Genomic DNA, 16,391 nt, shown 5'->3' with positions numbered 1-16,391 from the left:
GTGTAGGAATCGCTATTTATTTAGCAATTCCTATATGAATACCGTTTTGCGAGTCCTTAATAGCGATTCGCTATGAATCGCTATTAGGGGCTCGCAAAACGGCCCGTTGATGAATCAGGCTGTAAATGGTGGAGGAAATTCAGATGGTTTCTCACCAAACGTAGCACTTTCAGCAGAAAGGCAGAGGATTTTCCATTCACTTCTCAATCCGCCGACCTGAGCTAGTTATCTTGATGTCCAACAGAACAGTGTTTATGCCCTTTCCGTGGTAAAACTGATTGGTGGTAATCTAATGTCTGGTTTCTTTAGGTGGGGTCAAAACAGACTATATTGACACATAATGCGCGTGTGCAGATTCTCAAAATTATTGTGCATTTTCAATGAAATATTTCAAAACAGAGTCATACACCATTAAATGAACGGTATCATCAGTACAGCTGTTTATATCAAACCATGCAAATAATATTATAAAGAGAGAATATAATAACTATCATTATCATCACACTGAAAAAAAATTGGTGAACGCACATACAGGTTTGAATTATCATAAGAAGCAAAACCTAAATTAACCATTCTTATTGAATTCTTTGAATTACCATAAGAAGCAAAACCTAAATTAAATATATTTATGAAACTCAGGTTTGAAGATATGGTTCTGCACATATGCTGGAGATAATTTTCCGAAACTGAAGAGTATGTTGATATTATTTTACCTTTGGCAATAGCAATCTGAGCAGTCTAAACCATCGTAAATTCTATATCTTTGCGATATAATTAATATGCAGATTCATCTGGATGGAAAGTTGTTTGTTCTGCACAGATTCATACACTGCGCGTACCTAATCAACTATGTTTGAATTAGAAACTGACCATTATCCATGTCCTGACATTTTTATTCAGTGGATCTTCTTGTACAACTTCAAACAGTAGCATTTCAAAGAGCCGAGTAAGTGAAACAATTGTGTTGCTGTTGCTTGTAGGCACCAATTCCTAATAAATAAAAAATAAAAAACACCATTTAAGAATGAGCAAATCGCAAACAGAAATTAAATAGCATAAGATATTTAGGGTGGGTTTAAGCGTAATCCTGCCCGGTTCTCAATAGTCTGCAGACAATTTGCGCTGCACAGACTTATTTTCACAAAGTCTCGGTATTCAACAGTTTGGAGAACAATGGGTTTATAAATCTCATGGCATGTTTATATTGTATCCCGTTACTTTTTTTGCAGCATTTAAACACATTATAAAGTAAATGTGATATGAACCCATACAGATGAATCTCTTAGCTGAAATGCAGGATTAGTTTTTCTAAAAAAAACAACACGTAGAATATGTTTTATAACCTTGCAAACTTTTCGAAGAAACCGTAACGCAGGTCGAATCAGCCAATCAAAAAGATCTAACAGTAGAGCTAGATGGTCTTTTTGCTTTAAAGCATCTGGCAGTGTGTTCAACCAGGATGTAACAAGCGGCATCCAACCTAGCTGTAAGGGCTCCATGTAAATCATGCCACATCGGCTCACTGTAGCAGGCTGAAAAAGATGAAAAATGTCATTGAGTTAACTCTTAATATATAAACCAAAGAGACGGAGTGGGTGTAGGTTGTACTAAAGCCCCATGCCAAACTTGTACCTTACCGATGCCTGAGAAAGATCCATCGCTTCAAAAATAAGGCTCATCTGAGAGGACATCTGTATAATTTCTCCACTCATCAGACAAAGCTGAAAAACACATAGAACATTGATTTGAGTGCTGTGGTAGAGTAGCCAAATGACATCCACAGAATACTAAGGTACATAATCACTCACTGTGTTTTCAGACTGCATAATAGCATACAGTGTTGGTGTACATGAATTATCATGCCTGCTGGCACATACAACCCCCCTCTCCCTTCCAAGAATGATTTGCCTCCCTATGTATTACAAACTCTCTCAGAAAGCCATTACAATATTAGACCTTATAGATTTTATTGAAGGAGTTGACGTCTTCCTTTGGGACCTACACTCAGAAACTCATGTCTCTAAAACTATGCCCAAAGATCAGTGATAGTGAGTCTCTGTGAATGACCCCCTCTATGGGCCCTACGCATAAAACCAAAAAACGGTCGCAAACGGGCAGTTTCTCGGACTCCGCCCCTTTGCCACCGGTATTTTTGCATTTGGGATGCATCATCCCAAATGCAAAAATTGCAATTTAAGGAATCTCTAAATTGCGATTCCTTAAATTGCGATTGCATTTAAGGAATCCCAAATTGAGATTCCTTAAATGCAATGCATGAAAGTAAAAAAATGAGCGATTTCGCTAATAGGAGTAGCAAATTACCATGAAGTTGAACTTCATGGTAATTTGCAAAAACTTTGAAAAATGCACTTTTGAGCATTTTTCAAAGGTTCATGTTGCGTGCACACATTCCCTTCGGACATGTGTGTGTGCAACATATGTGCAGAGATCAATTTCAGGGGTGCAACAGGGTGTCATTTTGACACCCTTGCACCCTTGAAATTGCATGAGCAATTTGCGAGTACCTACTGGTACTCGCAAATTGCTCATGCAATCTCCAATTCATTCCTATGGGCCTGTAGGCCCATAGGAATGAATGGGACAGCATTCCTTAATTGCGACTAGCAATTTGCGAGTAGCAATTAAGGCATGTTTAGGAATCGCTATTTTTATAGCGATTCCTACAAGGATAGGCTTTTGCGATTCCTAAATAGCGATTCCTTAAAAATCGCTATTTAGGAATCGCAAAAGTCTACGTTGGTGCATGTGCCAGTAGGGGCCATATGTATCATACTACCGTTTTGCGAATTCCAAATAGCGAATTTTAAGGAATCGCTATTTGGAATTCGCAAAACGGTATGTATGTACAAATTCACTATTAAATAGCGATTCTTTACCATTCCTAATTTGCGATTAGCAAATTGCTAATCGCAAATTACCCATTTATTTCTATGGGCCAGGAGGCCCATAGGAATGAAGGTGCAATTTGCGATTAGCAATTAGCTAATCGCAAATTAGGAATTTCTTCAAGGGTGCAGGGGTGTCTCAAGAACACCCTGCTGCACCCCTGAAAAAGACATTTGGGGGCATATGGCGCACATACATGCCCTAAGGGCATGTATGGGCGTCATATGGCACCTTTTGTTTTTTGGAAAAAAGCTTTTTGAAAAGAATTCGCAAATTACCACCAACTAGAAGTTGGTGGTAATCTGCGAATCCTTATTGGCATTTTTGCATTAATATTTGTTTGATACATTGCATTTAAGGAATCGCAAATTTTGCGATTCCTTAAGTGCAATCGCAAAATAAGGAATAGCAAAATGTGCAATTCCTTATTTTGCATCAAACATGTTACATACATACCATTTTGCTAATTAGCATTCGCAAAGGCCCTTGCGAATGCTAATTAGCTTGATACATATGGCCCTAGGTCTTCTAATTAAGAAATCAATTGCTGGTACCATCAAAAATCTGACATTCATGGGCATTCATGTCTATAACAGAGAATTATTATGGTGGAAGACCATCACATGCACAAGTGTTGAGTTTACAACTAAGATGTAGTGAATGAGCCAAAGTGACTTCCCAATCAAAGAAGCTTGCAGCTTTGAAACTCTGATATACTTAAAGTGGGTCAGACATAAATTGGCTTCAGGTAAAGCATTTTTAAATCTACAATGTGCGCTTTATTTGAGGCTCAATCCGAAAGTTCAAGCTCCATGTCACTTCCCCCACAACCTTTCAGCATTAAATTGGGGCTTACCTCAAGGATTAATTATGCCCCTCTCTTCAGTCTAGTACAGAATCTGAAGAAATCCTTCAAACTTACATACAACAATTACACTGACTCCAATCATGCTAAAACTAGAAATCACATTGGATTTGGCTAACTCGAGGGTAGATTAATGTCTTTGAACTGACAACAATTGGATGCTTAGTAAGCACCTTAATTTAACCCATCAAAAATGGAGATCTTGCATACAGAGACTGGAAGAGCTACCATACTTCCTCAATCTGGCTTGGGGGACCCTCACCATCAACAGAAGTGAAAAACCTAGTTGCGAACATGGCCTCAGCATATCCCTGGTATTCCAAGAAAACAAAGCCAAAATATGTGTCTTCTCATTATGCAGACCCTCAGCTCACTTTTCCCACATCTAGAACTGCAGCAGAAGTTCCAAGTGACCGCTTCCCTTGTTACACCACATCTTGATTATGCAAAGGGACTTAGCCAGGGCATCTCATTCTCAATACGGGAACCAATACAGACACTCAATATCAAAAAGATAAGACATTTACTGCAAGTTCATATTCATGACCACATCTTACCAGCTCTATAAGCACTTTGTTGCTACTTAGCAACAGGTGCTCTACTTTCAGAGCTCTACAGCTGACCATCGCTCCTTTCAAATCAGTGGGATATATGCTTCTGCACCAGTGGCTAAACTGTGGAACATTCTTCCAGTGATCGTAAGAATCAAAGAAACCCACATTCAATTCAGGAAGTCTGTAAAAACGTGTCTCTCCTCAAGCGGATACAATGATGAATAGCCCTAACCATCACATAAACAGTGAAGAAAGTATTAGGCCTATGTTGCTCTGAGTGGGTGGACTAAGCAGACTGCAGCTTCCATATCCCCTGAAGCTCTATGTAACCATTAGATGTAGTCCAGTCCCTGATAACACTGAAAAAGGGCAAGCTCATCCTATTGAGATTCAGAGTCTCATACATTCCACTCCATCACCAGGCAAGAACTTGCCTACCCATAACATGAAACACATACAGTGGAATCACATGCTCTATAAAAGTCGCTAAGCTCCAGGCCTATCTTTTGATAAAAGCAACCATCAAAAACACCACTGGAATGGAAAAGACAATTAGGACCCCATACGTCATGAACAATGACATGAAACCGTGAACATGTCAATCGGCTGTAATATTATCACGGTTTCATTTAAGAGATGTAAACCTTGCCTTATTTGAAACATATTAAGAATGTTTTACAGTGGTATCTAACCTGGTTTCAGTTACCTGCATTGAAGTTGTATCTATCATATATATTTGTATAAAACTGCTTGCAGCCTACCTGTTAACAACTTCACCTCCACAAAAGGTTATTAGAGGTATACTATCACAACTTCATTTAATATTGGTAAGCTTTTCCTTAATTAAAATGTGTTCTTATCTTAGCTTTACCTGATATGAACTGTGCAGCACAAATAAAGTGTAACCTGCTACCCAGCTAGGACTACCAGGTTCTTCATATTTGCCACAAACCATGCTTCCACAAGCTGTGCTACTGACTCAATTTTCGCCTTGGGATGCTTATCTGTCACTCCTAAACAAATACTCCTTGCACATACTAAGAATGATCACATAATGCGGTTACTATAGGGCAATCTGTCTCACACCTGGACAACCTAAAAGGAAATGCAAACTGGATCTACCCTCACTTATAGGAACACCACCCCATCACCCCTGGCACAGAGCAATATTTACTATTCAACAATTTCTAGAATGGGTTTTGACACTTATTTAAAGGGGTTGGTCTGTCTAGATCATATACTGCGATTGATGGTATAATGCTCATTCATATGAACCACTTTTCCATTGCTTTTGGATCAACCTACACTGAAAGAATGCAGCTGGTAGCATAATGCCGAGTCATTTGGGTGCCTCTACTGCTGCTTCTGGGCAGACCCTCCAGAGAATACACTACAGGTAGTGCCACATTCCCATTTACAAGGATTGCTCCTCTGCCACTTCTAGACTATACTCTCAAAAGCACATACCGTGACTAACGGTCTAGTGTCTATTCAAATGTGTAACTCTTCTGTCACTATTATGGAAACACTGCGTCTGAAGTCAATGGAAGCAGGTGCCAACAATGGATGGTTCACACTCAGTGTGATTTCAGCAGTATTACACAGACTACTCTACGGGGGTAGGTACTGGATACTAGTATGATGCATCTATTCTCACAGGCTTCGTACAACACTCGCTTATGCGCACCTTCAAGATTGTAGCAATATGAGGTAGGCTTTCTCTTCCATATATGAATGCTGTCAGAACTCTTCCTACATAGGCTTCAATGCAGGCGCAACTCCTTACGATGGAGTAGAGCAGACCTGGTGGACTGTATTAAGTGGCGCAGAGAGGGTGCCTACTGGGAGGTGGTGGTGGCAATGGCTTGCCGTTTGCTAACAGCTGGGAGCCAATCTTTAGACAGTCGCTCTCATTTTACAACAGAAAGAGTAACGAAGAGGTACACAAACTTAAGGGAAGTGTTCCTCTTCCCGGACATGAAAATCTGTAATGATTGAATCAGCTATAAAGGAACATTTACCTATAGTGCCCAACATGAAGTCACTGTGTCTAGTATGTTTTCCCCTTGTTTTGGCATCACAAGCTTTTAAAATATTAGGATATATCAAGACGGTGAAAAATATGGCTGTGCAAGTGAGATAACCCATAGAAATGAAGCTAAGATGAAAAAAAGCAAAAAGAATATATATATATTCCCCCCTGATCTTTTTTCGAAGTGTCCTGACCGACAAAACATTCTGCTTCTCTTCCAGTTAAAGACTAGGGCCAGCTGTAGGTCACCAAATACCGGTCGGTAACGGCCGATTTCGGCCGTTACCGACCGGTATTTGGTGATTGAGATGTAGGGGGTCAATATTTTACAGATTCAGTAAATTTACCGATTCTGTAAAATACCTATTCGGTAAATTTACCGAATCGGTAAATCCATATGTAGGTGGCACTGGAAACAGTGCCACAGGCCCCTAAGAATTCGTTATTTACCAAGACATACTATGTCATGGTAAATAAAGAATTCCTGTGTACATGCACATCTGTGCATGTACACCTGTGCCACGTGACACACATACATGCCCTTAGGGCATGTATGTGTGCCACATGGCACACAAGCCAGAATCAGGGGTGCAACAGGGTGTCAAAGTTACACCCTGTCCCCCTTGCAAAATCGGTAATTTTACCGAATCGGTATTTACCGATTCGGTAATTGACATTGATTCCTATGGGCCTCAAGGCCTATTCTAGAGTCGGTAAATCAGATTTACCCACATCGGGCCCTTAGTTGCCACGTACCCAATATTTAATAATTAAGCAAAAACTACTAACGTTATGGTCTCGCCTCTATTATTGGATCTGGATAAGCCGCAGAGTTCAACAGAAGAGAAAGTTCCCAGGAAAGAAGGAAGTGAACCAAGATCAGAAAAAATGGAAAGCAAAAAAAAAAAAAAGGAGAACAACAAAAAAAAAAGAGTAATTCAATATATGGCAATGTGTAAGTTATAAAGGCTCTGTAGGCAAAAGGAGTGCCAACCGATCTGCCAAAAGTTGCTACCATCATTTCTAAAACATTCTCTTTGCAACAGGATTGTAAACAGACAAACTTCTGCTAACATTCCAGCCTCATATTGCAGCCACGTTTGAAGAGAACATCTGGGGCATGACAATATGCTGCAAATGTGTTGTAGGACTAAGTGCCTCTCTAGTTGCTGTTTGGCATTTGCTTGAATGATTTGTGATGTGTAGATGCACTGTATCAGACAGATCATTATATTACAGTTTGCAGCTTTTGTAGAATGATATTGGTTTCTTTTTTCACATGGCTAAAGACGACAACCTGCTTTGCCACAGAAACATCACAATAAAGAAAGCCCAGATGGTTTACTTCTCCTGAAGTTTTCATAGAAAGAGTTGTATGCTCATTCAGTTCAAGTCGAAAGCCTGAATAGTTTTTGAAAAGTGGTCACTTATAAGGGTACTTGAGAAACGACTCAACAAGTGTAGGAAATGGGGTTACTGTTTGAGGGGAGGCCGACCCAAGCATCAACCACCATTTCTGTCAGGAAGAAGTCACAAGCAAACCCCAAATCAACCTGTTCTTAACCCCTTCGACGCTCATGACGAGCTGGGCTCGTCATGAGGTAGCCTCCTCGCACGCTCATGACGAGCCCAGCTCGTCATGAATAATGGGTTTTTGTAAATCCCAGCGCAGCAGCAGAATATCGACCGCACGCATGCGGTTAACCCTCATGTAGCTTGGCAATCAAGCAGTCAGGCTTAACTTAGAAGCAATATGTAAAGTATTTATGCAGCACTTCAAACAGTGATAAAGTGAAAACACAACACAAGAAAAACCTCACAGCAATTTAGAAAAGTAGAGTACACTGAAATAAATTATTTGAGACCAACACAAAAAATTCGAATCAGTAGAACCAGAGATATACAGTTCTAAAGATTTAGGTAAAAGTAGTACTTATAAGCACAAAGCACTAACTTTGGTTATCTGACCGCACTGGACCAGGACAAAGTCACAAGTTCAGGATGACTGCAATGGAGCATGGACACCGGATAAAGATACCAAGTTCGTTCCGCTGAACAAAGTACCTTAAATCCTTGTTAAAGAGCGTTTCAAGGTCCTACATTGAGAATCCGTTGTACAGAAGTGGTTCCTGAGAGCTGCAGGACTACGATGTGAAATCCTGCAGTGAGGATATGTTGCGCAACGACAACTCCAAGGAACTTCAAGGTCCTGCGTGCAGGATCCATTGCGCAACAGCGGTTCCAATGCAAGGCTGTGAGGCAATGCGTTGCATTGCGTAAGTTCTGTTTGGACCACAGTTGGGCTGGCAGGAAACCTTCAAGCACACTTCCAAGGATCCAGGCCTGGGGGGGGGCACAAATTGGGGAGCAAGACTTACAGCAGACAGAGTCCAGATCCTGGGTTCAAGGTGGTTGGAACCTTTTCTGTCCCTGAGGCTCTGATCAGGAGGCAAGCCAACTATCCCTTGGAGTCACTCTGGTGGTCGTGGGTTCATGAAGCGGGTCCAGTCCTTTTCTTTCAGGCACTATTAAAGACAATGGGGTGACCCTGTGTCCCTCGGAACCTGGGTAATAATGATGTGTATTACAAATGGTTCCGTTGGGTAGAACCAAAAATTTCTTTTAGACCACAACAATTTTCAAAGCTATTTCCAATAGTAAATAAATGACAATAATGCACACACAAAGAGACTTCACAATAAGTGAATGTTTTGTTAAGCTATTTTGCCTGACAGCCCGTTTAAAAAATATTATATAAAAAAATCTCTTTTGACAAAAAGGCTAAACAAAACATGATAATCGACCAAAACCTGACGATTGTCTTGAGTTGAAGTTAGTCTTCCTCCTTTACACTCCATCCAGGATTGAAGGAGTGGCTTCTTCTTTACTTTTGGAATTCTGGGGCTGTCATTAGGTTGCCTGAGGAAGACCCTACTTGATGATCCTACATTAACACATATACCAGGGTGTAGCGAGGTCGGGGTGGAAAGACGTACCAACTGGTGGATGCCTGTTCATAATTGCCCTCGTTCCCCACAGACCTATGACCCGAGGGCTGAGTGGGACAGCGTTTCGGAGCAGGAAGAGAAAAGAGACGGCGCCTTTAACTGGACCTTCCAGGAACAAGACGGGACTCCGCCCCTCTCTGACGTCGGTAACCCCGGACTGGACAAGAGGCAGGAAATCCTGTACAGTGGGTGTGTTCACACCCCGGAGGTCGGAAGCGGAGAAGACGAGCGAGAGAAGAGGACCGGAGCTGCCGAAGAAGACGAGAAAACAGCGAGTGAAGGAGAGCCAGGAGGCCAACGACCCCGTGTTCCGCCGTGCCACACTCCCGAGGGAGGAGTGTGGCTGTCCCAGGTACGGAGGCGTTGGGCGGCCTGGGTGGGGAAGAAGAACACCCCTGTGTAGATATGTAGATAGCCCTGTCCGTGCCTTTCCCATGTGTGTCCCGAGTCCCGCTTTCCCTCCATACCCGTCCTGTAAACCCTCACGAGTCTACCCTTCCTTAGCACGAGCACTGCTAGAGTAAAAGTTACACGGGTGTCCCCTCACTCACTTGCCCCTGGAAATACGCCATCTCACGACCTGATTCTAACGGCTCCCTCTGTTGGTCTCCTTTTCCTTCGGTACCCCGGAGACCTGAAGTGGTCGAAGTAGACGCTTGCCAGGACAACCCGGACAACAGCAACCCGAAGACATCGCCACCACGAACAACCTGGAGTTCGCCAAGGAAAGACTGACCTTTAGGACAAAGCGCACCATAAAAATAAAGCCCAGTTTAAAGAAATATACTGGTGTACCGCCTCTCTCTGAACAGGAGCCCACTACCCGACCCCCTCCCACGCCCACACAGGGTCAAAATGTCAATGTAGTATATTCTCATATCCTGGGTCACTGTAACCATAAATCAACAGACATTGCAGGTTACTGCTGACATTCAGAATAGGACAGAGAGATTTATGATATTATTTTGTTCTGTATGAATTTGACATATTTTTGTCTGTCTCACTGTTTGTCACACCAGCCACCAATTGATTTGTTATTGTTGTTATGTTATTACGTGTTGTATTTTGCCTGAGAACCCATTAAAACATTTTGATATAAAAAAATCTCTTTTGACAAAAAGGGTAAAATAAACATTTATTTATTGTAAAGTCTCCTTGTGTGAGCATCATTGTAATTTATGTACTATTGGAAATAGTTTTGAAAATTGTTGTGGTCTAAAAGAAATTATTGGTTCTACCCAACTGAACCATTTGTAGTACACATCTTTTCATTCAGGCAGCAGGGCAGTAAGCAGCTGGGTAGCAGAGTAGCAGGACAGCAGATCAGCAGCCCTTCTTGCAGCACAGCAGCATAGCAGTCCACCTGAGTCTTCCACAGATCCAGATGTGTACTGATGAGTGGGGTCTGAAGATCCACTATTTATTCTCGGTGCCAGATTTGAAGTGAAAGAAGATTCTAGAGGTTTCCACCTACAAAGGTGTTTGGAATTTCCTGACTCCCAGCCCAGCTGGCCTGGGGGACAAAAGACTAGTGTAAAGCCCTTTGGGAGTGTGCTGAGGGAGAGCCATTGTGATGTGTAAGTGTGGTAGCTGATAGCACCACCTTATCATGTCAGAGATGGCCCATCCTGCTAACACCTATTCCCCCTCCTTTTTCTCACTGTCTGGCAGCAATACACAAAGACCAACTGGCAGCTACACCTAGTCAAGTGACCAAGGATACAGGCTGCAGGCACCAAATGGTTGGGACAAGAAAATTACAACTCTCTAAAAGTGGCATTTTCAGAATTGAGACTTAGAATTTGACATTACCATTAAATAGGGCTTCAAATTACAAATCTTTAGACACCAAACTTGCTATTTCTACCTGCTCCCAATTGAAAGTTATCACTTATTAAAGAGTTTTTCACTACCAGGACATGTAAAAGTTAAAATGACTTGTCCAATGTTTTAAATACACTGTACCCTGCCCTATGGAATGCGTAGGGACTACCCTAGGGGTGACTTGTAAGTATTAGAATGGATGGATTAGACCTGGCAGGTTGAAGTACAGTTTAAAACTGCACCCGCAGGCTACAATGGCATGCCTGAGTCATGTTTAAAAGGCTACATAAATGTGTGGCACAATCATTGGTTCAAGATGGAGGCCGGAGCGGACGTGTCAACCTGAGCTCTGGCCTCCACGCAGTGAAATCCGTCAACATCCTGTGCTCCCGCAGCCATTACCCTGCATTCATGGACGCTATCGGGGCACCACTATTCCGCTGGCTGGCATGGGAATCTTACCTGCAGCATGGAGGGGCCGAAGCGGAGGTTTGCTTCTTGCCGTGGTAGCACACGCAGGAGTCCTGGAAGGGGCAGACGAGTGCTGATGTCCTTGCAGGCACCGGATTGTCTGTCTTCTAGATGCTGAGCCAGGGGTGGCTTCCTGGCCCAATCACCCTGGGGCCTGAGAGTGAGGAAAGCTTAGTAGGCCTAGCAGGGTCTTGATTACTAGGCAAGGTCCCATCCATTGTGTGCAACGTATGTGTCGTCACCCATCGGAAGACTCCCAGTTGCAGAGGCTCCCGCGGAGGACCCGGAAGCTTTGAAGAGTGCCGGTGGACATGCAAGCCCAGATTGCCTGCTGTCCGGACATTTGGCAGAGCAAGCCTGGCGGCCCGACTGGCTGCCCTAAGGCCTGAATGCACTGTTGGAGCGCTGGGCCTGCTGGGGCCTCACTGTGGGTGCTTAAGCCAGGCGGGAGACCTGACTTCGTGGCACGGATCCGCTTGCCCTGAGCGTCCTCCCTCTTCCCACAGATGGAGCCCAGGACAGCTTAAGTTCAGACCGGGGATCCAGCATGCTGCCTCCGCCCACCACCACTCTGCCTTCTACCCCCATGGCCATCTCCACCTCGGGGATCCCTCCAGACCCAAGACCACCGCTGTGAGTGTAACAGCACCTGAAGGCCTGACTGAACACAGCAAGAATGTTTTGCTCTGTAAATATTTAATATATAATTGTCCAACCCTAATCTCTTTTAAAAATGTAATCTTGAGTGAATTATCAACTTGTGTATATATATATATATATATATATATATATATATATATCCAGGCTCTCTGCTCCGAAGTCCGGGGCACTCTTACAGCGGGTGCTTTGTCCAAGCGCGTCAGAGCTTCGCGCTTCAATATCAAAGCTCACTCCCTCCCGGTCCCGGGTGGAAATAAGGACAGCACACGCGGGAATTCTTTACAGTGGCAATTTTTACTCGCACAGACGCGTTTCGGAAGCAGCGCTTCCTTCCTCAATGTTTGGTAACAAACATTGAGGAAGGAAGCGCTGCTTCCGAAACGCGTCTGTGCGAGTAAAAGTTGCCACTGTAAAGAATTCCCGCGTGTGCTGTCCTTATTTCCACCCGGGACCGGGAGGGAGTGAGCTTTGATATATATATATATATATATATGTAACTCTAACCACTAGTGTCTGTAGTAGACGTATGTACTTACTGCAATTCTTATGTGAATTTAGAGTTTATCTGTTTGTATTTTTTCCTTGAGTGAATTTTCAACTTGTATATATGTAACTCTAACCACTAGTATCTGTAGTAGACTGTTGTACTTACTACCATTCTTATGTAAATTTAGAGCTTTTCTGTTTGTATCTTTTAAGTAACTCATCTACTCCAAAATCCTTATGTAATGTAACTGGTCCTCTTGTAAAGCACTCTGACACCTTCGGTTAAAGTTTGCGCAGTATAAAATCGCATTAAATAAATAAATTGCTGAATGACCACTAGTAGAATTTTATTTTACAGACTCTGTAGTACCACTTTTACTAGGGACTTATAAGTAAATTAAATGTGCCAGTTGGGTGTAAGCTAATTTCGCCATGTTAAAAGAAGAGGGCACCAGCAATACAGAAAGGGCCAAGTCCAACAACAGGAAACACCTACCTCATATTCTTGAAGATTAATTTATGTGGAGCCACTTCATACATGATCCAAATTAACATGATGTATCATATTTTTATACATCTATTTGTGACTTTAAAAACAGTGAAACAAACTCTGTCCCATAAATGTCTATGACCCAACATTGAGTCACAAGACTTTTTTACATCAATATCAGCAGCCATATCGCAATACCTTGATGCCGATATCATACTAGCCAAAGACTGTAATTGCGTCCTAGATGGGGTGCTTGACCAGGACCCCTCCTAAACACCACACAAAGCCCAATATGACTGGCTCACTACAGGACATAATTCCTCTCCAAAGTATGGTGGGAGTGTCACCTACTTGAAAGAATATACTCCGGCTACACCCAGTCCAGGGCTACTCATAGCTGATTAGAATACTGCTTAGTCTCTGCCAGCCTGGCAGGGGGGGGGGGGGACTGGGATATTTCCTACCTTACTCGCTACATTTAAGACCATTCCCCGGTTTTGATGTGTTTGGCGGGTGAGGGGTGATGTTTTGCGATCTCCTTAGGGAGCATGAGAGCGGAGGCATTGTCAGATCCCCTTTTAAGTCCAATATCCAGGAGTACTTATCCCATTACTTTGAAGAAAACTGGGGCAGCTCTAGTTCCAGTGCGCTGGAGTTGGAAGCAATAAAAGTTGTAATCCGTGGGGCTTGTTTGAAAGCGACATGTGGGGTGCAACAACTAGAAAGGGATGTTCAAAAACACATAGGTGACCTTGATGTCATTGAGAAAGAATAGCCCACTCGCCCAGAAAGTTAGAAGCCTGGCAATAGTGCCGTAGAGTGGTGATTGATGATTGGCGCTGCCTTGAGAAGTATATTTAAACAGCCCATTGTCAAAGACTCCCAAGCAGAGGGTGCTAGGACCGGAGCAATGTTAGCCAGACTGACCCAACAGAAAGCCCAACTGAGCCTAATATTGTCCAACCGAACTGCTCAGGGTTCCCTGGTATGCACCCAATGTGCCATAAACCAAGTCTTTAAAGTTCACCTAAGCAAGACTTATGCCAGACAGAGGAGGGGAATCAGAGGCTAGCGTGGGTGGTTCAATGGCGGACATACCACTCCCATTGTTAGATCTCGCTGACACTGCACATCTAAATAGCCCCATTACCCGGGAAGAAATTCTTGCGGCAATTAGAAACATGAAACCAGGCAAGACCCCTAGTAGTGATGGGCTACACGCTGAATTTTATCACTGTTATGCAGACCAATTGGCTGATAAACAAATGGAGGTATATCAGGAGGCCCTCTGTAGCAGGATCCTCCCACATACAATGCGAGAAGCTCAAACAATGATACAAAAGCCAGAGAAAGACTCCACCTGGAGATTTCCTCCTATCGCACAATATCTCCTTAGTACAATTCTCGCAGAGCGCTCACTCCCTCGCCTTCCAACCAGTTGCGGCTCCTCCACTTAGGTGGAGAAGCGTCACCCCACTACTCTCGTAACAGTGTAAAAGCAAAAATAAAATGATAAAAACAAAAGCTATTTCTTTTATTATCATTTTATTTTAGTATCAGCAGGTTAGGCGGTGCAGGGCGGGGCTGGGCTACCGTGATGTACATAAGGAAGAGTGGTTGCTGCACTCCAAAGTGTGTATGACTGCTTGGCCACCCATTTTGGGCCGGCAAAACAATCATGCGCACTTTGCATGTTTCTCACCAGGCTGTAATCACGGCGCTGCCTTCTTGTTACATAGAGGAACGAGGTAGAGGTGTCCATTATCAATCCTCCTCTTCTCTATTGCAATAGAGCCAATGGCAGAAAGACTCAGCAAGACTCTGCACCCCTTGAGGGAACACCCATGTGGTTTCCCTCTATGCTGATGACACCCTGGTTTATGTAACCCAATCAGAATACTCTGTCCTGGTACTCCTACGGTAAATGAGAAAATCTGGCAAACTGTCCGGCCTCAGAGTCAATCCCCCAAAATCCACTCCATTTCCACTGGGTGACTCGTCAAATACCTCATTGGGGGGCACTTCCCTCGACGGGACTTCCCTAGGAATCTGAGGATGTGAAAAACTAGAGGATCAGGCTGGCCAATACTCCCCAATCCTTGGTGAATATGAACCTCGGAAGGGTAATTGAAGGACTGCGGTCCTCTATTCACTTTTGGAAAGAGCTCCATCTCTCCTTAATGGTTGGAGTAAGGATCCCCAGAATGATCGTACTTCACAGATGCCTGTACGTCCTCCAGTGAACCCTCTACATGAGTCCTCTGCTCTACTTTAAAACTCTTGACAGTCTTATGGTGGAACTACTATGGCCCAGCAAAAGGAAATGTGCTGACCTACCTATTCTCAGATGTCCGTGGGGCAAGAGGGCCTGTGGTTCCCCAGCTAGAACTGTACTATATGTCTGCACATTTGCAAAACGCAGTTCATTGGTCGGATCCAGGGGATCATTGAGAGAAAAATCTCCTTCAGAGCTCATACGGGGACAAAACTCTCCCCGTTATCTTGAAGGGGGGGTTTGAGGATACCACGGGAAACGCCTTTCCCTGTGCTCTTGGTCTGCGAGGTAAGGGAGGGGCAGTCATGCCTGTGCTGCATAGAGCAGCCTACGCCCCAGATATTTTTACAAATAGAAGAATCCATGTCCATCCAAAATGGAAAGAAGTGGACTGTAACTCTCTAGGAGACCTTTATTCCCACTGGACAATTCATCACACAAAATGACACTACAATATCCTTTGCCATGGGAAGGGGCCAGTTCCTGCAATACGCAATGATCTCGGCTACTGCCCGGGACCTCTGACTGTCATTTCCAGATGCACCAAATCCTTCTGACACTCAAGTGACAATGTTGAGCATGGCAGGGGGGAGCAGATTGATCTCTATATACAAGGCCCTCAGGGCGGATGGCCTAAATCCCACGCTTCAAACTCAGGCCAAATGAGAGGAATCACTGGACGGCCCCATGACCTCGAAAGACTGGGCAAGGGTTCATGAAGGTGTAATGTTGGTGTGATCCAATGCTAGATTTAAATTAATACAATATAACTACGCACATCAAACCTAACTCTCACTTAAAACCCTGCATGCCATCTAC

The 16,391-nt window shown here is 43.4% G+C and overlaps 1 protein-coding gene across 1 annotated transcript in view; it reads right to left on the bottom strand.

The window, feature by feature from the left end:
* DNAH12 (dynein axonemal heavy chain 12) overlaps positions 1 to 16,391 on the bottom strand; it is a 1,534,490-nt gene that overhangs the window by 898,628 nt on the left and 619,471 nt on the right. Inside the window, exons 33-35 of the mRNA XM_078661571.1 lie at positions 1,638 to 1,721; positions 1,344 to 1,532; positions 871 to 990 (exon numbers count right to left, since the gene is read on the bottom strand). Coding sequence (XP_078517697.1) covers positions 871 to 990; positions 1,344 to 1,532; positions 1,638 to 1,721 — 393 coding nt within the window. The remainder of the gene's footprint in view (positions 1 to 870; positions 991 to 1,343; positions 1,533 to 1,637; positions 1,722 to 16,391) is intronic.

The sequence above is a fragment of the Lissotriton helveticus genome, chromosome 9 (genome assembly GCF_964261635.1).
Source record: "Lissotriton helveticus chromosome 9, aLisHel1.1, whole genome shotgun sequence".
Taxonomy (NCBI): domain Eukaryota; kingdom Metazoa; phylum Chordata; class Amphibia; order Caudata; family Salamandridae; genus Lissotriton; species Lissotriton helveticus.
The sequence above is the reverse complement of the archived record's forward strand: the minus strand, read 5'-3'. Positions and strand labels throughout refer to the sequence as shown.